Source organism: Vanacampus margaritifer, chromosome 2, assembly GCF_051991255.1.
Source record: "Vanacampus margaritifer isolate UIUO_Vmar chromosome 2, RoL_Vmar_1.0, whole genome shotgun sequence".
NCBI lineage: Eukaryota > Metazoa > Chordata > Actinopteri > Syngnathiformes > Syngnathidae > Vanacampus > Vanacampus margaritifer.
The window spans coordinates 25774296-25800386 of NC_135433.1; the positions used below are offsets into that span (position 1 = coordinate 25774296).

General features: G+C 41.3%; 1 protein-coding gene across 1 annotated transcript in view; it reads left to right on the forward strand.

The window, feature by feature from the left end:
- grin2ca (glutamate receptor, ionotropic, N-methyl D-aspartate 2Ca) overlaps positions 1-26091 on the forward strand; it is a 70263-nt gene that overhangs the window by 7672 nt on the left and 36500 nt on the right. The window contains exon 2 of the mRNA XM_077558935.1: positions 17995-18424. Coding sequence (XP_077415061.1) covers positions 18011-18424 — 414 coding nt within the window. The 5' untranslated portion in view covers positions 17995-18010. The remainder of the gene's footprint in view (positions 1-17994; positions 18425-26091) is intronic.

Sequence of the window (26091 nt, forward strand, 5' to 3'; positions counted from 1 at the left end):
GCGTGCTCCGTCAAACATTCAATAACGAATTTATCTGCAGACCACAGCTGAAAACGCAGGAGGTAAGACATAAAAACGTATAAACACGAACACGTGGGTGCTCCTGAATACTCCGCTTTCATTGGCCACTGGTTAGGATTGAAAGCCAGTCACCAGTAAGCAGGACGGTAAACATTTATGGCACCGCAACCGCGAGGGCAGTAACCAGAACATCAATGCAATCTCTCCAAGGTCTGGGGGAGGGGGAAGCTAAATCACCAAACATTGCCACGTGAAGCGTATTCTTGCAATTTATGGACACTTGACAGCAATGTCACCATAGCGTAGCAGGCTTGCGGAGGTTAAGGCTGTGGGGCTGATGATATCGCCAATCGGGGGCTACTAGAAGTCATATTGTCAGGTGTCAGGCCGAGCTTTCTCGCACTCGCCTCTCCAGAGTTTATGGCTGCTCTCACGGGCACGCCAGAGTTCCTGGCCCATTGAAATTCATAGCGCGGTATCGTTCGCACCTCCTCAAACACATTGTCCCTGCTGAGAAGGAAAACTGAGACACCGCAGGCAAAGGGGGGGTGGGGGGGCATGCATCTCCATCCTTGTCGTTGTTCTGGACGGCAAGTATGCGTGCACGTCTATCGTAGAGGTTCCACAACAAAGTCTCAAGCAGCCATGCCTAAAAAGACAGGACGTCTGCCAATTTGGTTTGAAACACCCATTCTACTAGGGTCAAATAACCTTGAGCATTTTGGAAAATTTTGCTCCTGAAATTAGTTTTATTGGCAACAAGAAATTTGGTGGCATGTAGACTCACCCCAAAACATTTTTAAAAAATCTCATATGCAGTGCCTAAAAAAACAGGAAGTCTGCCATTTTTACGAGTGTATTTTCAGGTTATTGAACACTCAAGAAAATGGCTCAGTGGCACCCTTTGGAATTTGTAGCAAAAATTGGCCTCCAAAGTCAGTTTCGTGAGTAACATGAAAGTTAGTAGGCATATATGCCAACCATGACGAGACACCAAAAACTCCCAAGAAGCCATACACGAAAGCACACAGGAAAAGTTTGCCATTCTAGTTTAAAATTGACATTTTACAGCCATTTTCAACATTTCTAGGTGTCTTCAAAAAGACTTAAAAAAAACCTGCCCTTGAGATTTTGTTCGAGTGTTACCAAATTTCAACCACATATAAGTAACACACAAAAATGTTATGATATTGTGGAGCATTGCCAGAAAACATGAAACTCTCATAAGTCACAGTTTTTTAAAGGACGTGTGTGATGATAAATGCAGCAACTCAACAATTTCCTTCAAACTTTTTATTCTCTCACTGAGCCCTCAATCTGGCACATCTGAGCCCTCAATCTAGCACATCTGTCAAATATAAGGGGGCTAAGAGGAACCATTTTTGATGAGAACTATACGACCACTTCAGCTGATGAATAACCGTCCCAAGAAGTCCTTCAAAGTGATTATAGTTCATTGTTGAGAAGTGCGTATATTTAAGAGGTAGGATGTCAACCAGATTTGCCCCAAAATAAATTCAACTCCACCAAGTCAGGTTAGAAATCGGCTTTGAAATTTTGAGAGGAAATCCCTCAGACGGGAGCTACGCATTAAACTCAATTTTCATAGGCTGCTGTTTGAACAGTGGCTGCAGAGAAATGCTGTTAAAAAAAAATACTACACAACTACACCCTCCCTCCAAGACAGATTAAGACAAAAGTGGTCTGCTCATATGTGGATTACAGGCCGTGTATGCGTGTGTGCGTGTCAGGGGTCAGCTGCATGTGTGTGGGCATCCGTCCAGTCCACGGTGACAGCTGGACTGGCAGCGGGGGGGTGGAGGGACGGCGGGGTGGGCTAGCGGTCTGGTTCAGCACGGGCAGCCACCGTATCAGATTAACCATCGCCTTACACTTATCTCCGCTCCATATACACAACATGGCTGCCAGCGGAACGCTCCATAGCCGCCCACCCATCAGTCACCTGTCAGTCAGGGCCGGCAGGCGGGTCAAAGTGGGAATATCCATGTCGGAACGGGCACGTGGAGGCCTCTAAAGCTTCAGGTAAACATCAAACCAACGTGTTATAGGAAAAATAGATTACACCGACCCAGATAATCCACAGCCAGCAAACACGTTGGCGTGCAATCTGTTCAATTGGTGACCGAGCAAACGCCACCAGGCACTACACGACATGATTGGCGTCCTTTAATGGAGACGTTTATTCGGACTGTTCCACCGGGACATCTGTAATGTGATGGGATACCGCTGGGATTCCAGAGACAGAATTGCAATAAAAAGGAGAATGACAGCCCTCTAACTGCTGTGGCATTTAAAAGATGCTGATGATGTCTAGTTCACAGGTCTGGACTGCTTGGTCCAGTCCTTTTATCTCCCACTGGAATGGTAAAATCCTTTAATCGAGGCTCCATGTTGACATTGATATTTCTTGAACCCATACCACCAGTGTGTACTTAATACACGAAAAAAATAATAATTGAACAATCGCATTTTACTAAAATGCCTGGACAACTTTTCAACTGCTTTTGAAAACTGTCCACAATCAGTGGAGGCTGGTGTTTGTGGATCTCAATCTGCTTCTTCTATACTTCCTTTAGTCTTTCCTCTGGTCTCTTGAGGTTTCCCTAATTTGTTGGAATTTAGATGTTTCTGGGGTTGGTGAAAGATTCTGGTTTTGTATCTCTGTGGGTGGTCGGTGGTGCCTGGTTGGTGCTGGATTTCACTTTGTTTCCTTTGATCCTTCCTCTGGTCTCCTGACATCTTCACAACTCTGGCGGGACTGGGAAGTATCCGGTTAAGATGAAGGTTTTTTTTAACAGGTTTCAGGTGCATTAAAGAGCACAAACTCACATGCACGCACACACACACACACAAAACCCATAAGAGAGCGATGATGATGATACGTTGACTCGGGAAGGCTGCTGAATGAACAATACTGAGCTCTCAAAAAGAGAAAAAAAGAAAAAGAAAACTATCCACAACGGAGGCAGCTCTTCTTTGTCATTTGCTATTAAGCACACTTTGTAGTTGGCTACTCTCAGTGGCAAATGTGAGTAAAACCCACACACTACAGAGCCCTGCTAAGGCCCGAGGACCCTTCAAAGGAATAACTGAGTATTTACAAGACCAAACCCCCACCGCCGCACGTGCACACATCGTGAGCCTTTATTGGCACTCGTAAAGATCATATTTTGCGATATTTCCACCAGGGCAGGCTTGCATCCAATAACACTAAATCACGTCTTGTCTCGTTAATGAGGAGGCACGGCGAATAAACGTCCTGGTTTCCGTGTCACAGCCGAGGCACCCCCGCTGACGTCTTAATGGCTTTGATTAAAAGCGCAAAGTGGCCCCTTGCTGGTGTTAGGAGGTGTTCTAATGAATTAAGAACACATAAGATAAGATGGTCGTGATTAGCGCAGTGAGAGATGTGCGGGGATGAACCCAGCGGGACTTTGGTGTTCTTCAGATTGTAAAGTGAGTTGAACAACGGTTAAATGGCAAAGCAGCAGGAAGTCAACTGCCCTAAACCACGTTTACTTTTGGGGGATTTTACACTGGCAGAGAACCTGCAGATGTGGGTGCGTGCCAACACACACACTCATTTAGGCAAGAGTGACGCTTCACAGATTAGTTCATTAGCTCCGGATTGAAGCAGATTAGGAGCAGAGTTAAACATGTAAACACAGACTGAGTGAAGGACACTTGATTGGCATCCTGCGTAAGTGGGGCTTTCAGGAGCTGGTTAATGACCCCGGAAAAACTACAATGGTATGATGACTTGGACTAAAATGGGTGGGAAAGAAACGGAGCCTTTAATGCCCTACTGTAATACTCCCGCATGTGGGCAAGGAGAGCCAATGCTACTCACTCAGCCGTCATTTCAGACATTTATTTAAAGAGACAAAACAAAATGGCTCTTAATGGCCAAAGATACAGGAAGTCCACCATTTTGGTTTTTAATGGCCATTTTAGGAAGAATGAATGCAACCCCCGTCTTATGCTGCATTCGAGGAAAGTGGGAAGTCGGACTTTTCCGACTTCAAACCAGGAAGTGTGTACGGGAACGTCCCCTTGAACTCGCAAATCCCACTTGCGAAGTCGGGAAAAAGGCTCACGACCTTCCTCGAATGCAGCATAAAAATTTTGCTTCAGTTCCACATGGCCCCATGAAATACGGTAAACATGTCCATCATTAGTAGACCCACATAAACGTCTGAAGAATCCATATGTAAAAAAAAAAAAAAAAAGGAAGCTTGCCATGTTAGTTTGAGGCTGATTTAGGATTTTCCTGTTTTTTGACGGCCCCTTCAAAGATATCTAAGATCTCTTAGAGAGGGTGTCTGATTCCTACTAAATTTGAATTACGTATACTAGACAGATGAGCAACACTAAATTGTGAGGAATTTGAGTTTTTGACAGCAAGTTTGATGACTTGCTATAAAACAAACTGAAATGTATACTTGCAATAACAAATTTCCTTGAAACGTTATTAATTTCCCTTTACACGGGTTTTAAATCTAAACAAATCAAAGGTTGACCAGTGTCCCATAATAGATTGTTGAGTGGAAGAGGAACAAATAGTGGCACCTTTGAAAAGGTGTTTTTTTCCAGGTTGTTTTCATTAAATAGCAACAAGATATCAATGAGGAATGACCCCACCAGCTGCCGATCCATGCTCGGCCGTATTGATCATGTAGCAAAAAGGGCGACAGGTGCGCATTGTTAAAACAACTGCGGCGTAGGCCTGATGCCCGGAATATAAAAGACGCCATTAAACACGGGGTGCAGCGATCACACATCGGCTCTCGGCAAGAAACCCTTTTCCCCGTCGCAGCTTCACATTAACGATCTGGATCGGGACTTGACACCGCAGCCGCAACTCATCGACTGATGGCACTTGTGTTTTGTAGCCATCATCAGATGTAGAAATAGACAAGCTGAATGGAGTGCGTCACAATAATAAATGGCGGAGCTTTGTGGGGAAACAGCGGAATATCAAGTAGCAGTGGTGTACGCCCCCGCCAAATAGAGCAACAAAAATAAAGCGGTGAACAACCACTTGCGCCCTCTTTTTTTGGCCAATCTTTGAAATTGTAGTAAAAAAAAAAAAAAGCTTTGCAATTTTGTGTCCCCGATCCGTCTAGGATGGCTGGCTCCGATTGAGGCTCATTTGGGTGCATTCGCTCATAGCAGTTTGCCTTGATAACAAGCGGCTTCAAACCAAAATCAATGAATTCCTGTTGCGTTTCATACAACGATCCAGCAGACTTTATCATGCATCCTACACGTCCAACCGATTTTGTAAAGGAAATACAGGATATGATGTCAGGGAACTTTTTTTTTTTCAAGCATTCAGAAATCCTCATAATGATTCATCATATATTCACCATGTTGCACCCAACAATATATGGTTTATTTTAGACCCAAATTTTTCAATTTTAGAACCCCCCCCCACACACACACACACAAATGGCGGCTTCAATCCAAAATGTTGACTTCTTTTCTCATTTTGGAGATGCATCCTGTTATGACAAACATGAGCACCGAATTTTATGTTGATCAGAGAAACTGGTGTTGGTGGTTGATTTTGATTTCTTTTTCAAACAAAGGGCACTACTGAGAATGTTCCCAAAATGTCCACTTCACACCAAAATGGTCAACTTCCTCTTCACTTTATGGCATAGGTCCTTGACACTTTTTCATGTGTCCAGCCATGATAGAAATGTTCATCAAGTTAGGTGTCAATCCAGGGATGCTCCGATCAGGTTTTTATGCTGCCAATGCCGATACTGATCATCTGTGAGTAAGATTTATTTATGGTGAGTTGAGTACCATTGGCTATATTATCTAACTTCCCGTTAAATTCCAGGCAAAACTGGTGTTGGGGTCTTATTTCTTCTAACTTTTCAGTGGCTGCTTCTGAGTGAGTTCTGGGCATTCAAGACCCGGTAGAGTACTGTACACACGCTTGAAAAAAATGTGACCCCCAAAAGCCAACATATTCATTGAAGTTAAAACGGGGTTCCCAAGGACACATTTGGATCATCTTCTCCTCAACAGCCTAATGCACATTTCCAGAAGGAAGATTTGCGCTTCCGTCCATATGAAACCACACGCACATTATCAACAATATTCAATTTATGCCAGCAGATAACATGCAGGCTGATATTTTGCCTGTCAGGTTTATCAAAAAATTCCAGCTATCAGTAGTTCCTCCAGTGCAATAAATATACGTAAGACCTCAGCAGTTATTTTCCCTTCAGTCTTTATCGACGCGCTTTGAATGGACGAGACAATATCGCTGCTGCTACGCTCAGATACTAAATGGAAGCATTGTGAGGAGCTATGTCCTCTGATTACATTTCCATTATTTTTATTCCCAGCAATGTTATGGGAGAGCACTCAATCTGATACGTCGCGAGGCACCTCTGCCGTGTCACTTTTTCTCAGGGGAAAACATCAAATCTGTAGCCAATGTGATCCGTGTTTGCGGTATTCCCACATGTACGCTTAAGTCATTTTGTTGTGCTTTGACGACACAGCAGCAACGCAAGCCACTGAATCGTTACACTGACACTTATTGTTAGTCTACACGTGCCTTTTATTTGAAAAAGACTCATTCAGGTGGTAATTCTTGACACTGCTTCATTTCTTCATCATTAGTCCATTTTTTAAAGTCTTTTCCATACCTAAAAAAACATTTGTCTTGGCGAAAATGCTATTCTTTAGGAGGCATGACCACCAAATACTCTCAGTAGCACATACAGTACACTTTTTTTTAAAAATTCAGCCCAAGAAGCTTGTTTTCCCACAAATCATGACATTGTGTCTATCATGACTACACCCTACCAAAAAAGTCTCAAGAAGTCTTGCTTGGAGAGACACAGGAAGTCTGACATTTTGGTTCAAAACGTCCATCTTAGGGTCATTAGGGGCATTTCTAGCAGTCCAATTTGCCCTTGAGATTTTGTCTGATTGATATCAAATTTGAGCCACACATTGATATGTGACTATCAAACAATAAATGAAAAATATAATGCACTGGATTGGGTATAATCAAATGAAGGAAGAGTTATGAATGCTAATTTGACCTTGATTTGGACTCAACTGAAAAGGAACAGGATGAGATGTAATAAAACATCCAAATATACTGCTTGAAATGATTTTAAAAATGTTGTTTGCAAGTCTGCTTTGTCCCCTTGTCGCTCAATTTAACTTTGCCTGTAGGACAGATTGGATCAACATCAAATAAGCCAAATATAATTACAACCAAGGATTAGATAACACACACAAAAAAAAAAACTGAAAAATGATCATTGGTGTCAGGAAAGTGACAGGAAACTTAGAAATGCTTCCATCTCTTCAAGGAAACAACCTTTTGTCCTTACTATTTTTATCATTTAGTTATTAAAGAGACGCTAGCTGGTTGATTTTCAGTATTGACTTCAATACCAGTATGGCTTTAATATTCAAATAAATCGGAAATGTGTTTCCTCATCCTAACAGTGCACCCTCAATCTCCCGCGTGTTTTTTTTCCTTTCAATTTGTACGTTTAACGATGCTGACTTTCATGAAGTGTCGCTTGCTGTCAAAGCATGAAATTTGTGCGGCGGGCGAGCGAGATGAAAGCACCACGGAGCGACGACTTCCATCTATTTCCGTCCCGAGTTCATGCTCGACAAAATAGCGAGTCCACGCTGGCCCGCTGGTGGTCATGCATCTTTGCTTTCAAAAAGGGATGTCCCGGCTGACTTTTGATCCCCTCGTCAGGTTTCATGAATGAGTTTTTAGGGCAGTGCTTGTGAAACTGGGGTCTTGCCAGCCAAAGCTTGGGAGTGTGCAAAATAATTTGCAATCGATTATTTTGTAGGGATCGGCGCACCGATGAAATAAACATCATAAACATATTACTTCTTCCTACTTTTGTTTTGAGACAATTAAAAGCTCCTATGTGATTGTGATATATGATCACATAAGTCATTATGTGATCATATATCACAATCACATAGGAGCGTGAAGTTTTTTTTTTTTTTAGAACAATAGGAAAACAAGTCATTTTATATACATATACTTTATATATTAAATATAGTGTAATCCTATTTTGTTTTGTGCAAATACAGTGTTCCCTCACTATAATACTTATGACGGTTCACTTTTCGCAGCCTTGCTGTTTCACCAAAACATTTTAGTGCAATTTTGAACGCATTTTTTTTTACAGTAAGGTAAAATTTTATAACATTTATGAAGGTTTTGACATTAGGACATTGAGAATGTTTAAACATGAGAAATGTGAGAAAATGTAAATGCCTCAAGAAAACTGTATAAACTGTGTGGTGAGGGGTTTTAGAGCCTTAAAACATTTATAATAAATGTAAAATATAAAGCTAACTACTTCACGGATTTCATTTATTGCGGGTATTTTTTAGAATCTAACCCCAGTGGAAAAATGAGGGAAAACTGTAAAGACGAGTGTAGTTGCAATTTATGTAATTCATTTGTTAAAATGACTTCCTTCCACTAAATATATATTTAAAAAATGAGATTGTTGTAGAAAAATATTTATTTATGTTATTATGTTATTTTCATAACATTATGACATTTAATCCCAACAAAAATATGTCTTTGTTGGTGTAAAGATTAGGAGTTAGGATTAGGAATTTATACAGAGAAAAAACTTTTTCACCCCCCTCAAAAAAAAAAAGCTTTTTCATTTCTATCACATTTGTTGGTACACACGGCACACGCCTTTCCACTGTATCACGGGTCAGCGTTCCTGCTCCCGCTATTTGGCAGATCGTATCAAAAGTCCACGAGCGTGATGCCAACGTAATATGAAACACTATAGATGGGCTGCTGATGGAAATGACTAATTTCCAACCATAGCATTCATGCTAATTTTAAATTAGCATCAATGTTACGGTAACTATAAACTTTTAAACAACTGCAATTTTCACACACAGGGACCAGCCACACATACAAACACTCACAAGTACACAGTAAATACTACTTATAAAAACAAACAATTGTCTAAAACTGTACGACACAGCGTTCGGGCATGAACGATGAACCTGAATATGGCGAGGCAACACCATGTTCCAAAATAATCTCTGAATTCCTACCACTGTCTTTACAGTCACATCACATGGTTGCATCCATAAAAAAGGCGTCAAATATGCGTGGGAAGGTGTCCACTTACACGTAAGTAGCCCTGTAAATCATCTGGTAACCTGATTAGTCGTTACCGCTGGGGAGCAAGCGCAATGACATTAGTGCGTGTTTCAGCTGCGACAGCACCGGAATCCTTCGGGGTTAATGTTTTTGGCGGGGGAGATAGAAACGCCATGTACGTGGTCAACATGCTAAAAATGCTGCGACCTTGCTCGGCACGAAACGGCTGCGACAAAACATGGTGATGAAAACGATAATTATAATCCAAGACTCGCGTTGATTGAGTTGTGATTTAAAGACCAGTGAAACAATCTATTTTTGGGCACGAAATCTTGAGACTTTTTTGTACATTTTTTTCGTGAAAGTGATGCCGACCAATTTTCTTGTAACTGGTTTCTGGAGATGAATTTTTTAACGATTCCGGGGTGCTTGTGAGCCAATGTTTCTACATCTCAGCCCACACCTGAAAATGTTTGGTCTATTAATGGTAGACATACCGTACCTACCAAATTTCATGTAGCTAATTGAAACTGGCTTACAAGGCTGAATTTTCTAAATACTGAGTTCTGTTTTGAGTTCAAGACTGCAAAATCTTTTACAAATGAAGCAATCTCTTTTTGGGCATAGCGTCTTGAGACATCCTTGTTGGTGGTCTATTCGTGAAAAACATGACTAACAAATTTCATGCTGCTAAGTTAAATTGGCTTGGAGGCTGAATTTTCTTAGTTCATGACCCATGACCAGGACATTTGATTTATAAATGAAATGTTCTTTTTAGGTATGGCTTCTTGAGACCCTTTTTGCCGACTCCGTTTGGCTTTTTGAGCTTGTGAAGTTGGGTTTGACTGTATGTTTTGAGAGGCAGTTGGACACAGCAGGAAACAAGAAGGTTCTGTGCAATGACATTATCCATGTTTCAGCTGCGACAGCACGGGAATAGTTTGGGGGTTAATGCCTTTGACGGGCGAGCGTGGTACGTGGTCCAAATGCTTAAAAGGCTCCCGACCTTGCACACGCTCAATCAAGACGGCCAAACAGTTGAGGCAGATGCGTGAAGGTCGAACACGACAGAGGATGCAGAATTAAACCAAACAGTGAATGAGTCATCAATAACTCGGTGACAAGAGCTCATCGTCACTAGAAGCGTGCCGGCCAATAATTACAGTTGACTTTGACGGACAATTTTTCTCGCAGGTGTAATGGTGAGGCAAGGGGATACAGAACTTCCCAGACCCACCCACAGTAGGTGGAAATATAAGACATAGAGATCTCCCATACACATTAAAAACATTTTAATTTATTCAGACAAGTGAAACTTACTAAAAGACACTTACTTCTTAGTAGTGCCTTCTCTTACTCTGGCTTGCACATTTCTCCAAATTAGTGGCAAAGCATGTTTATTGATAAGAACAATAGCAGTCTAATGTGTTGTAAAAACAGTAAGCAATAAGTAACATAATTAAATAGAATGGAAAGAATTAAGCAGTTTTTGCATTGTGATTTCATGCATTCATTGAGTGTCTCCTGGTGTAGCATAGACGGTCGCAACTGCTCAATAAACTGCAGTTAAAACTACTCACTTTTTGCAGAAGATAAAGAATATACGTTAGCCTGTGAGTAGTGAAACCCTGAGCTGGTTGCAAGGCAATCGCAGGGCACACAAGAGACAAACAACCATCCACACTCACAAACACACCAAAGGACAATTTAGAATGTTCAATCAAGCTGCCAAGCATGTCTTTGGAATGTGGGAGAAAGCTGGAGTAGCTGGAGAAAACCCACGCAGGCACGGGGAGAACATGCAAATTCCACCGAGGAATGCCGAAGCCCGGACTTGGTTAACTACAATACTTCTGATCATTTTTTAAAAAACTACAATACTTCTGATCATTTTTTAAAAAACTACAATACTTCTGATCATTTTTTAAAGAATTTAACTTGTTTTTTTTTGTTTGTTTTTTTACAGTTTAACATAAAAATAAAAATGTGCACATACTATTTATATCAATATATACTGTATCTAGTACTGTGCCAGTATTATGGCACCAAAAGCTTTGTTGTTTGTTATTTAGGCCTTCTGACAATCTAAAATCTCATTGAATTTTCAGCTTTTGACATCCCAAACCACTATATAATGGGAAAACTTGCAGAATAAAGAATGGAAGACCAGTGATTTGATTATTTATTGTAGATAAGTGACCTGATGGACTATTCATTGTAATTAAGTAAAATAGCGAAGTGATTTCAGAGACATTTTCCTTGTATGCCGGCTTTTAACAGTATATTTGGTAGAAAACCACAATTGTTTGGATAATTGTAGTTATTAACTTTTAATCCATTGGTGGGTTTTTTTTCTGTCTTGAGTTTGAATTGTCCTACTGTTGTAAGCAGTATTTGAAAGCACCTCATGTCTCATGCGGACATCAATGTTTACTCCCGTTATGATCCTCCATTTTATAGATGAACCACAAATGTTTAGTACATTACAAACAACAAGACAAACATTCCGTTACAAGCATCTGCCTTTTTTTTTTTACATGGCACGAGTGATCCAAGAGGAATTTCACCGCTTTTGCTTTCATAGACACAATAAATACATTACAAGGGTCGCTTGATAGTTAGAGACCCAACCGGCTATATACATACTGTGTTTTACAACAGTATTTATAATTCCACATGTAGGCCTACTTTTGGATGAAATGGATAAGTGCCCACTCTGTCACCATTTGTATCGAGCAAGTACATACAATGCGCGCACGTCATTGAAAAGAGGCAATCAAGGATGCTGGCTCGAAATGTGCACATACCGTCCTTTACAAACAGTTAAGTTCGATGGCCAAGAACGTGGCAAAGTACACGACTCCAGACTCATATATCTATTTACTGTATCTGCCATTGCTTAAGGCAGGCTTCCCCAATCCTGGTCCTCGAGGGCTGTAGTACCGCAGGTTTTAGATGTGTCCGTCCTCCAAACATAGCGATTCATATAATCAGCTCATCAGCAAGCTCTGAAGAAGCCTGATAACGATCCTACAGGTGTGTTGGATGGAAACATTTCAAACCTACAGCACTCCGACCCTCGAGAACCAGGATTGGGGAAGCCTGTTTTACAGGAAGGATTTAATCTGACATGAAATGAATGTGCCATGTATTAAAATGCCTTGATTGTGGGTACGTTTATGGGAAGGGTCTGAATACACTTGTACATGTGTACATGCACTTTAGTGTATTTAAGTATCCATCACTTAATGATAAAACTCCTTAACATTTATGTTAATATCGTTAGCCTATCTAGTGTTTTAGCATGTTAGCATTGAACTAGAGCACTTTGGTCTGAGGTGTTTCCTTAAAAATATGTGTAACACATTTTAACGCCAAAATGATCAAACAATATATCATTTAATCTAGCATAAATCTGCTAGTTTAACATTAACATATAATGTGAAATGCCATTGATCAGCAAACGGAATTTAGCATCCTAAACACACACAGCAGCAACATATGCAAACAGGGCACACAAAAATAATGACCGTTAATATGTTTTCTTTACTATTACTGTAGTTTAGTTAAGGACCTCTGCTTCTTCTTCTTGCTCTTAGTTTCGCTGTGTCTCATCCTGTAGTGCTTCCCGACATGTTGCGCCACAACGTGGCACTCCACTCACTACGCGGCCTCCATGCAGCCTCGTGCTCTTGCCAAATCTCCTGATAAGTTTATATGCTACAATCAAGCCGCAGGGGCTGTGACGCCTGACGGGGATTACCGCGGGATTACTATATATATTCACCCCACTGGGACTCCATCACATGCTGGATCAGGTCTCTCTGGCGGGGAAACGACGCTCCCCTGGGGACTCCCAACGGCACTTTGACACGTTTGACAAAAGGCAGCAACAACATCGCCGGGGGTCGCCTTCTCTGCTCCCATAAAGACCAACAGTGACGCAATCCGACTTTTGGAAGCAATAAATTCATTTAGTGCTGGAAAATCCAGTCCATTAGCAAGGTCACACAAAGAGCTTGGATTAGCTGAAAGGCCGACTTGGCTGTTTCAGGGGAGTAATTAAAAATTGCAGTCCAACATAGAAATTAATTTTGAGTAGTAGTATAATAGGAAATTGTGAGTATATTTACCCAATTATGATTAGTAATTGGTTGTAGAATGTAATCAGAAATGTAAACTCTACTCAACATATTTAAGTACTGTATTTCATAATTACTGAATGAATGTGATATTTAACCACACTGTATAATTTAAATTGACCAATTATAGGTTGTTTTTTTAAGTGACTCTTTTCAAAAGGTTTGTCTTTTATTCTGAAAAAATCCGTATTTGTCCCGAGAAAGAAAAAATACAACTTTATTCTCATAAAATTACACATTTGTGTACCGACAAAATGCATCTTTGTTCTAGTATAGGTGACAACTTTTTTTCTTGCTAAAATACAGCTCTTCTCAAAAGATGATCGCTTCTTGTCATATCTAATCAGAAATGGTTTTAAGTTTATCTTCTTGAAAAAAAAGATAACTTTATTTTTGTAACTTTGGATTCTAAAAAAGTTGTAATCTTACAAGGTTTGTTCTTGTAAACATTACAGATAGCAACTTTGATTTTCCTGAAAAAATTGGACAACTTTTTTTTTTTTATTGTAGCATTATGACATTTTTCTTGACGTTAGGCAACTTTTTTACATCCATAAAGTATTCAGGGTCAGGTACACATGGCAGCTATATTTAATTGAGTCTGGATTACGAGGGTGTACTTGGAATATTTTTTTCCAAATTGGAACAAAAAAAGTTTGTGAACCTGTGATAATGTGTCAGCTCATGACAACCGCCAAGTAGACCGTTGGCAGATTATGTCTGAAAAATTAAGCAAGTGCCTCAAGCGTAATGTCACGAGAGAGTGGGCTGGCGCGGGGGACGACAAATCCTCTTGTTCTCCATTTGTTGCATTAAACACTGGCCGCCATCTGTTGTGTTGGAGCACACAACGCAACAGCAGCTAGGCGGCAGATGCCACCCTAAGAGCGCCGGTCATCGGCCTCGCGCTGCACGCCGGCCGACACTCTAAAAATACCGCTCTGAGCTGCCGTTAATGGCCTCTCGGTTACGGCGCAACGAGCAGCGCCGGAACGCTAAAATAACACAACAGAGAAACGACTACTTTACAGTTCAACTGACTTCAGAGTGGGCAGGTCAACATCCGATGGGCAGTGTGCAGTATACCCAAAGGAAAAACAACCAAGACTATTATCAGCTTCAAAGCAATCGCAGAGTGAAAGAAACTTCTGACCTGCACCAAAGCAATCAAACAAAAACAAAAAAGTCAATATTAAATTGTCACTAGGAACCAAGTGTGGGTTACTGGGATGGGGCAACATGTCTTTTTACGTACTTTTATTTCTTACAATATTACACATTGTTCCCTGCACTGTGTAATGTAGTATATTGTCTTTCTAAAATGTAATGTGTGTACGAGTGACTATGCTTAAGGTGCTACACACTGATGCAAAGCATATTTTGTTGTCATGAATTATGTCATTTGCGCATGGTCACAACCAAATCAACTAAATCGGGGATTCTCAAACTTTTTAGTTTTTTTGTTTGTTTGTTTTGTGAGCCCCTCATGAACCTAAGTTGTTTTTTTTTATGCAATGTGTACCGCTAAATACCATAGAAAAAAAAGCTACTATTATGCACTGAAACTATTTTTTCAGAAACAAATTGTGACGATTCAATAAATTCATATTTTGTAGAGATTTTTTTTATTTTACGGCAATAGCGTTTTGGGGGGTTTGTATTTCAGGGGAAAAAATCTGAATAGTTACAAGAACAGATGTGCTGTATTTTGCCAGGGTATAAAGTTGTATACATTTCCCTGAAGAAAAACTTGCAATCTTTTTCAGAACAAATACATGTTTTGTCAGGATAAAAAGTTAAATACTCTAATGAGAGAATAATCATATTCTTTCAACAAAGCAAGGAGTTTTCAAATGTATTTTGCCATGTTAAAAAGTTGTAACAAGAACAAAGCCGCATTTTGTCAGGACTAAAAGTAACCTTACAAAAATCAGCGCACATTTTGCAAGGCAACAAAAGTTATAATTTTACAAGAAAAAAAGTCATATGTTTCCAAGAAGAAGTCATAATATTATGATATTAAAGTCATTTTAACAGAAGTCTGGAAAACATGCCTTTGTGATAGCACTGGGGATTTCATCAAAGCATTAAGTCATGTTGAGAGGCAAAATTAAAAACAAACCAAGTATCAGCAACAAAAAGCTCATTTGTACTTCTATACTTATTTTAGATTTTAATATCTCTTATGGCGTCCATTACAATTATAGCCCGAATGCCAGTTGTGTAAATTAGGTGATGACAGACAGCCAACAGTTAAGTTTCCTTACTGGGGAGCTGGCAACACTGATCTACTGTTTGACTGTAATATTTTACTTGGCCACCAGATGTCGCTGTGGGGAGATGTTTCTAACATTCCAAAAGATGGATTATTTTTGTGAATCAGTCGTTTCAAATGATTTGATCGTTTCGATGTTCCATTTCTGCCATCCCTGAGGTAAGGTGGACCCAATGAAGCAAAGGCAACAGGCAGGGATAAAGTCCAAGGTGACTACTTTAATAAACGAAAACGGGGAGAACAGTCCATAATCAAAACGATGACCTAAGCAAGAAACTAGGAAAGGGGACAGAAGGACAAGGGGCAACAACAAGATGTGACAACACACAATGGACCAACGCAGAATGACAGGAAACAAGGAACTAAATACACCAACACTAATTGACAAAACAACACACACGGGCAAGACACAATTGGCTGAGGGCACTGATTGGTTGACACACAAAGAAGGGCAGGCAAACACAGGTGGACATGAAAAAGCTGGACGAGACAAGGGAAGGATACGAGGGCTGTGTCCGAATGTCCACCCTTATCCCCTAACCCAGGGGTAGGCAAGTTCGGTCCTAGAGAGCCGTAGTCCTGCATGTTTTCGTTGTCTCTTGCCTCCAACCCAGGTGTTTCAAATCATCAGCTCAGAATTACGTTCTGCAAGATCCTCTCAGCTGTGTTCAAGGAGAGAGACAACAAAAACATGCAGGACTGCGGCTCTCTAGGAACGAACTTGCCTACCCCTGCCCTAACCCCTTGTTCACTACATAGCCCCGCACTATATACTGTAGTTGCCTAACATGTAGTGCCTTCATTCTGTTTGGCGATTCTGACAGCCAGCTCACTACTTTCTCCTCTTCACATATCACGTGAGCACCGTACCTGTCATGACGCTCTGGTGCATAAATCTCGATTCATTGTGAATGACATTTTTTTTATACCTTATTTCCTTCATTGCTTAAAACTGGCGGCCGTGGCTCAGGGTGTAGAGATGGCTGTCTAGTAACCAGAAGGTCAGCTGTTCAATCCCCGCTCTCCCCAAGTCATGTGATGTTGGGTCCTTGGGCAAGACACTTCACACACATTGCCTCCAGTGCCACTCTCACTGGTGTCTGAACGGTGCGAATGTTTGGCGGCGGCGGTCGGAAGGGCCCTAGGCGCACACTGGCAGCCACGCTTCCGTTAGCCTGCCCCAGGGCAGCTGTGGCTACTTAAGTAGTGTACCGCCACCAGTGTGTGAATGTGTGAGCGCACGAATAATGCAACCACTGTGAAGCGTCTTTGAGTGTCCAAAAAAGCGCTATATAATTCTAATGCATTATTTTTATTAAAACTAAAATGAAGTCATTATTTCTGTAGGATATATTTAATGCAACGCTTTGATTCTTGCACGAGCACTGTCCGCTCGCGCCATATTTTTTTTACACTCGCAATGCATATTGATCTACATCAGCATTGTTGAGTGAGCATCAATGTTAATTGTTGCGTGCATTGTGGGTAATTTTGAGTGTCCTATATTTTCGCTCCCTGGAAATTCGGACGCCACTACAAAATGACGTGACACCTCAGTAGGGCACTATATAGGGAGTATGGTGCACATTTGGACACAGCCAAGGACAACATAACAAAACACACATCATGGTAGACTAAAGAAACTTGAGAACAAAATAAAAATAAACTAAACCTTAACAATGGCAAAAACAAACAGCAAAACCCAACCCAAACCATTACTACTTCTTTGTTCTCAATGAAAAATGGGACTTTATTCTTGTAATACATCATGTTCTTAAAGGTGTTTTGTGGAGTTTGTCTTTTTTTTTTTACTCGCAACTGCCAGCTTTGGCCTAAAGCATAACTGCAACCTCTGTGTCAAGCTCGTGCATGGTGCGCGTGAGAGTGCGTGCGCTCGAATAAACTCGTCGTTTCTTCAGTTTTCTTGGAATCCGAACTGGAGTTTGGGATGTGCTCGGAGCCGGCCTCTTGTTTGTTTGTTTGTGTTTCCAGTTTCCATCCCAATTATGTCGTACGTTAGCACTAAATGTCTGCGCGGACGAGCATGACGTCACCCTCAAAAAGTCCACCCCTCCCCACCCCAAGAAACTGTGTAGTGTTGGCCCTGAACACTCCACACTGAAGGGAAGATACAAGCTGATCGCCACAATCAAAGTAAAAAAGTCAGGGCTCTTTGTACTCATCTGGCAATTGGTGGAGCATGCATAATGTACAAAAGCTTTAAGATTAACATTTTAAACTCCACAATGCCACTTTAAAGAAAAAAAAGACGATTCACTAATGTGATTCAACGTAATTTATTGCAAATAAATACTCTTCAGTCACACCCCTGAACTAACAAAGTGCGATGTATCTAATGTCAGTCGCCTCTGTTGTTCCTGCAGGCAGTAGGTGACTGAGATGGGCGTTCGTTTGAGCGCCTCCTTGTGGTGGCCGCTGCTGCTGCTGCTCTACAGCGCCACCCCCCGCTGCTCCGGCCGGCCCTTCGGGATCCCGGCGCCCGCCGTGAACGTGGCGGTGGTTTTCAGCGGCTCGACCTACCAGTCGGAGATCAAGGGCCGGCTGAGTCGCGAGAACTTCATGGACCTGCCTCTGGAGGTGAACCCCATCACCGTGTTGGTGAACAACACCAACCCCAGAGCGCTGCTCACCCGCATCTGTGACACACTCTCCACCAACCGCGTCCATGGCGTGGTCTTCGAGGACAATGTGGGTTCAGAGGCCGTGGCCCAAATCCTGGACTTCATTTCCACTCAGACCGGCGTACCCATTGTGGGGATCAGTGGAGGCTCGGCCGTCGTCCTGCCGTACAAGGTCAGAACCAGGCTACTATCCTGATTTGAGCACAAACCCAACACTGTCCTTGATCACTGTAACCAAATATGCCAACAGGAAATAGAAAGTGATATTTGGGTCATATAGCTAGCATAGCTAGCTAGCATATGTTTGATTGTGACCTGCTGGTTCCAGTGCCCAATTTGAACCCAAATCCCAGTGCTGTTCTTTCACCACTATGGCAAAAAATACCAACAAGAAGTCGAAGGTCCATCCCCCCATAGGGTTTTTTTTTTATCGTCAAGCTAACGCTAGCTCTTGAAGTTACCTAATTGCGTGTGAGTCCCGGGCGACTCATTTGTCTCATTTTGACCGCAAAAAACAGTGTTGTCCTTTGATAATGGTATTAAAAAATGCCAACAGGTAGTAAGAAAGTTCCCCTCAGGGGATGTTTGGGTCAGAATAACAATCGGCGAAGACAACTTATTCTGTCCTGTTTGGTCCAGAGCCCAAATTGAACCGAAATCCCAATGCTGTCAGTTAATAACCTCAATCTGAAATACCAACTGAAAGTACAAGTCCATGTCAAGGACACTCAGGGGAAGTGGAAAGTCTTTCCCAACAAGACTCAAATTAGCCGTATTGGAAGTTGCCTGATTGCGTCCTATTAGGTCAACGGCTCAATTTGAACCCAAATCCCAATGCTTTTCTTTGATCACAATGACCAAAAATGTCAACACAAAGTGTAAAGTAGCAACGTAGATTGAACCATACACTTGGAGAAGACACCTGATTGCATCCGATTCGGTCGATAGCCCAAGTTAAACCTAAATTCCAATGCTTAGAACCTTAACCAAAAATGCCAACAGGAAGTACAAAAGTCCACCACAGGCATATCACTCCCCCAAGTGGAAGTGCCTGATTGTGTCCATGGCTCAATATAAACCCAAATCCCTATGCGGTTGTTTTTTAAATTTAATTTAACCGAAGACCTTTCTGAAAGCCAAGCAGACCTCAACTTGAATGGCACACATCAGTCGACTGGAGGTCGGTTTATTTAGTCCGAACAAGCTTGCTGAGGTTCCTCTGACCTTTGTTTTGTCAGGGGAGATCTGACTCATGTTAATCTTGCTGTCGAGTTCATTTACTCCAGCACGGTTCAGTCGTTGACACTCGTTTCGTTTACATGCCATCAGCATTTTGACATGCAAACTTTTTATAACGGCTCTCAAGTTGACATTCTTATCGCAAAGAAACCAAAACTCACATTCTCTTGATGTACACGCACCCTAAGGCTCAGTCAAGGATAATTACAACCCTTAACAGAGGATGAAATAACAGCTAATTATCTCACATCCAGTCCTCTGAGTGCTAATTAGCTCAGCCAAAATGGACATTAGACCGGTACAATCTGTCATCTTTACATGACTTTGCGTACGACAAGACAACTTTCCAGGGTCAAAATCTTCAATGTAGATGAGGATTCTGTCATTTTCTTGGATTGGGTTTTGCAAGATGTAACTTGGTCGGCAAAACAATTTGCCATAAAACCCTGGCACACCAACACTGTATATAACTACATATACGAGGACCAGCACACCATAAAACAAACATATTAAACAAATGACTTCTCCCTCCATAACTTTGGACCAAGAACAAGTGTAATATGAGAATAAAGTTTTGTTACTTGTTAAAATATGACTTTCTTTTCAAACTTTGCTCCACAAAACGTAAGAAGCCCAGCTTCATGACTTTAGTAACACACAAACATGTTGTATGCTTCTAAGAGGCACAACAAACTTGTTAAAGAGTGTAGTCCGGCAATCATAAAAGTTGAAGTGGAAAAGTGAGGCGGCTCAGCACTGGAGTCCACATGTAATCCTTTTAAAATGGCTTCCGTCTCGCTAACATTTCCAGTCCTCTCACACACCAGTGAAATCGTGTCGGTAGAAGAACATTTACGACAAATAAACTACAGTGACAACTTGTGATTTTTTTTTATTTTAGGAACAATCACTTGCTTGAATTTATGTTTGTTTGTCTCTTTGTTTAGCGTAGGGTTTTTTTTGTGAGTCAAAATGCCCTTACATGTGGGCAAGGAGAGCCACACTTGCTGATGCCCTTTAATGTATTTATTTAACGGGACAGTCAAACACACAATACAAAATGATGATACAAAACACTCGCAAGGAGCTGCTGTAAGACACATCTCATGCCCGGACAATCTGACCAATTCGACCCAAGCTCCTCATGTTACTCACTTGGCCACACCCCTTAAAGGCACAACATGTAGCACATGAATACCACAGTATGAACACTAATTGTAGTTTGTATCTTTTCATTTTTTTATTATATTTTCCTACACTAGAGTGCTATTTGTCTTTATTAAAACATGAAACAATTGAGAGCATTCCAATTCACTTCAATAGGTGAATGAAAAACGAATAAATGGAATGGTACAAAGGAACTGTATCTGTTTTAAAAACAAGTATTTGTACATCGATTTTCTCCATAGTTGCAGGGGTTAGAGACCAAGCCCGGATGCGAAGAGCAAAAATCTACAATTAATTGACCCTTCCAAATGTTTATAATTGCCTAAATTAATAGTTTAAAGCTTTAATGCAGTGGTATTGTGACTTACGAATTAAAATCAAGCTCATAACTTCATTTACTCGTATATTGAATGCATTTTTACCCCACTAAAATGAGCTGCCTGTGGCTTTGGAGTTGTGATTTGTCATGTTGTTGCGGCTTGTCAAATTTACGATTCTAGCAGCAAATGATCTAGTGAATAATTAACAGCAAAACATGGCTGTAGACTTCAGCGTCCGCTGGTTTCGCTTGAATTAAATTGTCCTGATTGGATTTGCTCACATTTGCCTCACCCCAGCAGGACCCCGTTATGCACATTTGTACGCTTGTGTCCAACAAAATACCTCATTTTCACAGTGTGACACTCTCTCAAAAATACTATTACCGCTCTGCCGCTCTATTCTGCACGGAATGGAACACTGAATCCATTTGACATTGGGTTAACCTTGTCCTCGCGCTGGCCTCTGGGGTGGGATGCCTCTCAGCCTCTAATGCCTCCCATTCCTCACCTCCGTCCTTAACGCCTTTCTTCCAGGTGTGACCCGGTCGGAATACATTAGCACGCAAACAGGCGTATTAAGAAATCGGCGCGCTGCGACAAAGGCGGCCGTTAAAGATGAAATACGACCGCTCTGCAGTAATTAGCCAGAGAGGGACGCTAACTGCTGCCATATACATCATGTAGTGATACGTTTAAAGCTCCTAACAAAGTGGAACGCGCAGGTGTCATCTTTTGTCTTGGGTAATCATGTACCAGGTGTGACAATAAATGAACAAATCAGCAGAGGTGGGCACTTCCATCAATCGTCAATTCCCGACCAAGCCCACCATTCACCGAGTGTTTACGATTTTTTAGCAAAGCCTCACAAAAATTCACAAAATAAGAAGGACCATCTGTAGGGACATTAGATGGACGTAAACCTGCTTCAGTCGGTGCTCGGTCCGATGTATTTTTTCGAGGCTTCGCGTCATTGTGCACTCGCTGAAAGGTGGGCGTAGTCATTGACGGGAATTGACAACTGACAGCAGTGCCCACATCCGCAAATCTGCTGTAGCCATCTTCTGCACTATTGTACAAGCACATCTTACAAAATTAAAATGGCAGAAAAGTTCAAACCAAATTTAAGTAGGAAGTCAAGCCTCATTTCTTTGGGGGACAATAATATGTTCTATGCAGCCCCACTAGTCTAAATTTGGTATTCTGGTAAGATTGTGTTAGTGGAATATGAGTAAAGGAGCAAAATCCAGCAGTTTTTATCAAAATCATAAGGCGGTCATTTTGCCACTTGCTGTTGAGTGAAAATGACATCACAGTTGCTCAGGTCTCAGGTAACGACCACTCACAGCTCAGCTTCAGAAAACGGGTGAGCTGTGATTGGTCGTTGCCTGAGCCCTGAGCAACTGGTATATCATCTTCAGTCAACAGCAAGTGGTAAAATGGCCGCCCCCTGAGATGAATAAAAAACAACTGGATTTTGCTGGATATACTCATATTCCACAAATGTAATATTAATCACAATGTCATGCTTAGACCAGTGAGGTCACATATAACATTTTATTGTCAAGAAATTATTAAGGTTGACTTCCCCTTTATATTTTAAAGATGCATGCAGAAAATTTAGGAACGCACACAATTAAATTGACTTGCAAAGTAAATGCTCACAGTTCTTCTCATTTTCACTGTATTACTGAAAAAATGCTTTGACAATAAGCAAAAAGCAGCAACTACATTTTAAATTCAAATATTACTACGCAAGGTTTGACAATTTATGCATCTGAAATACTAAAAATGTTAAGTTAATGTTTAGGCTAGTTTAGGCTACGCACATGCTGGGGGTATCCACAGTTGAATTTGCAGTTCATTAAATTTGTTTCACTGAAATATCTCAGCCAGGTGAATCCGCACAGCCATGTATTCCCCCCCCCAATAAAAAATTATTTCCTTCTTTTTTCTCTCCATTTCCTCTCAAAACAAATGACTCATATCAGGATTTTTCTGCTCTGGCACAATACTAATACTGTAAGCACTGATAATCCTTTTTGCAATTGTTCATTGTTTACGATATTATGTACAAGCTATAGATTCACACAATAACCTCAAGACACACCTCTTTTCACATTTTACACTCCAGAGTATTTGATGATACAAGATTTTGTTGATGCTGAGTCCCATTGCAGCCTTGCGGATAGACTTTCCCTGGCTTTGCACAAATGCCTGCCTTAGGAGCTTGGTGTTTTCTCGGCAGTGGTAGAGACAGGCCTTACGTTATGTCGTTTGGCAGGAACAGATCATGTTTTGAGAAACTTTCCATAGATAGTGTAAATTGTACTGTTCGTTGAAGCAGTGTGCCAGCCATAAAGTTTCTCAAACTGGTGCTGAGCTGCAGTCCGAGACAGAAAAACTGCTTCCCAGGTGGGCAATTTTGCAACATTGCTCTAATGACAATTGGTGAGACATGGGCACAGGAATGAATTTCAAAATTTTCAAAAAAAAAATCTTCCCCAAATGTCAGGATGATTATCTGGAAAAGCTTGGGCACCAATCTTGGCACACGCCAATTTGAGCCAATTTGAGCTCTACACTAAATTGAAGTCATTTCGCATGGATTCTTTGCTCTATATTTGTTCTACCAAATAGAAGCGTGGCAGAAGTGTCCCGCACAATAGCCTGAAAAAGAGGCCGCCAGTATCATTTATTTACTGTCACACTTTTCAATATTATTACTTGCAGCACATAGGCTATGTTTTTGTTCCATTCTGATTCTTCAGTGATTCTAAAATAAGATTGCACAGCGTGGCAGAAAAAAATGATCATTTGATGTGGATCCAAGTTTTTTGTACATCTTTTTTCAATCTTGCAAAACGTCCATTCTGCACCAGTGTAAACGACATTATTAGGCACACACAAGACGTGTGTATGTCCAAAAAAGTGCTCACTCGAAGGGTTGATTATAATACGTTATACTATGTATATTCTTGTCACAGAGACTCATTGTGGTCCAATTCAGAGCGCGTCTGCAGTTTGGTAATCTGTGTTAGCTCCAGCCATGGCAGGCGATCAGGGAATCGTGTGTCTGCTTCTGGTTGCCGGGCGGGATCTCGGTGACGTGGGCCAAGCAGGACGCCGGAGTCGGTCCATATGTCGCGGTAAAAGCGCGGCAGCCGAAAGTCATTCTTCAAAGAAATCCAGGCGGAGATGGCGGCACTGCAGTCATGTCGCCATGTCTCCATTTAGTCATTGCTCTGTTCCATTTTTTTTCTTCATTGTGCTTTTAAGCCTCTCCAAGCCAACTGATATCAATCTCCGCTTTCCTTTAGCTTTTTTGGACGCATTCCCGAGTCTATTAATAGAGCAACCTGAGTCATTCCAGTCACCTTCAGCCAAATTAAAGTGTTTCAGTGCAGGTAGTGACTCCATATGGCCCCTGTTAAGACTTATAAGAGCTCTGTTTGGTTGTCCCGCAAACAGCTGTTTGCAGATAATCGCCGCTTCACCGCTCTTGTCTAACCCTCATCAGGTCCGACGGCCGCTAATCTAGTGAGCGGCAGAGATTCTTCGTATGCGAGGGAGTCTTCAGACTAAATGTCAGGAGGTGGGCGCTGAAGGAGTCTCCTGTGGGGCACAAGTTGAGTTTGTCCATGGGATGAAAAGAGTTCTCGTGAACATTTTTGCCACTGTAAATGTAATCTGAGCGTGGAGAAGCTAAGCTCTCCACTCAATGGCTTTAATCTTCTTTAGGATTGTGGACTATTACTGTGAGCTCTGTGGAAGTGCATCTCGCTGTACTGGACTATGGAATTATGCTCATAATCTAGCACATTCCATGCGTACTACGAGGAGAATCCTGATTGGTTTGATTACAGTATAACAGTGTCACAGAAATAGATGTGGATACCACTTGAATTCAACAGACGTCCGACCACCTCTTGTGGACCTGTAGTTCATTAGTATATTTGAGACTCTGTGTATCTGCCTCCTAAAAAGGGTAATCAGTTGCCCTTTTCACACTGCGTAATTGCTGCATCAGTGATGCAACAGTAGGAGCGTTTATTTACTTGTCTGTGAGGTGGCCACAGTGCACGTTCTTGCAGCTGGTGCGGCTTCAGGCATTCATACTGTTTATAAATTTCTTGTTAGATGCAGTCTATATTTTGTTGCTCTGTCACGTATAATGACAAAGTTGAATTGAATCAAATCGAGTTGAAAAGAGCAGCGTAAAAAGGGGCTAATGACAGAACCCTGCTAAAATTCAAAGCACATTGGGTGGCCTGTGGCGATGCCCCAGGGCTGTCGTGTACCGTGCTATCAGTCAACTTTGTGTTAACGGAGTCTGACTGACTGTGTGAGAAGCTTGGCTCTGACAAAGAGTCACGTTCCGACCCGTCAGGGTAATAAAGTGCATTGTGCACTTTCGCTGCTACGCACGGATGTACACTAGCCAGCCTCTGGTGGCACTTCGCTTACACTCATTTCACTGATAACTGAAATTAATTTACTGTACTGGCACGCTTGGAAGATATAAATATGGCAGTTTTAATTAAGCAAAGATGAATGAAAAGCCAAGATAAAGTTCCCATTTTCCAATTTGCTGTAACTTTTAGAACATAAATGAGCAATCTAATACAGTGGTACATTGACTTCTGAAGAGTGTTCCGTCACACTCTTTTTGGTCTGAAGGAAATAAAATATTTGGGGGTTTAAATATAGCTGACACAACAACTTTAAACACTGAGACTGAGAACAGTCAAAGTGGAGCTTCTAACGTTCATCATTCCTGCCATGATATCAGGTCTTGTTTAATATGCAACGTAAAACATTTATTCTCATTGGATTTTTGAATTTTCCAATGCATGACACTTTGGCTACTAACATTTGGGAATAATTACAGTGCTCCTTTAGCATTCATCTTCATCCAAAACTAATTCAGATGTAAAACTAACAGTTGTTAAATAAAAAAAAAATACAAAAAAGAACATTTAACCTGGTTTTGTGAAATATTTTCTGCACAATTACAGAAACCAACATTTTAGAAACTGCGACTTCCAGAGAAATTCCAGAGAGCGTCAGATGTTGCAGGTTCTGGATTTGGATTTTTTTCTTCTCCTCACTCTTC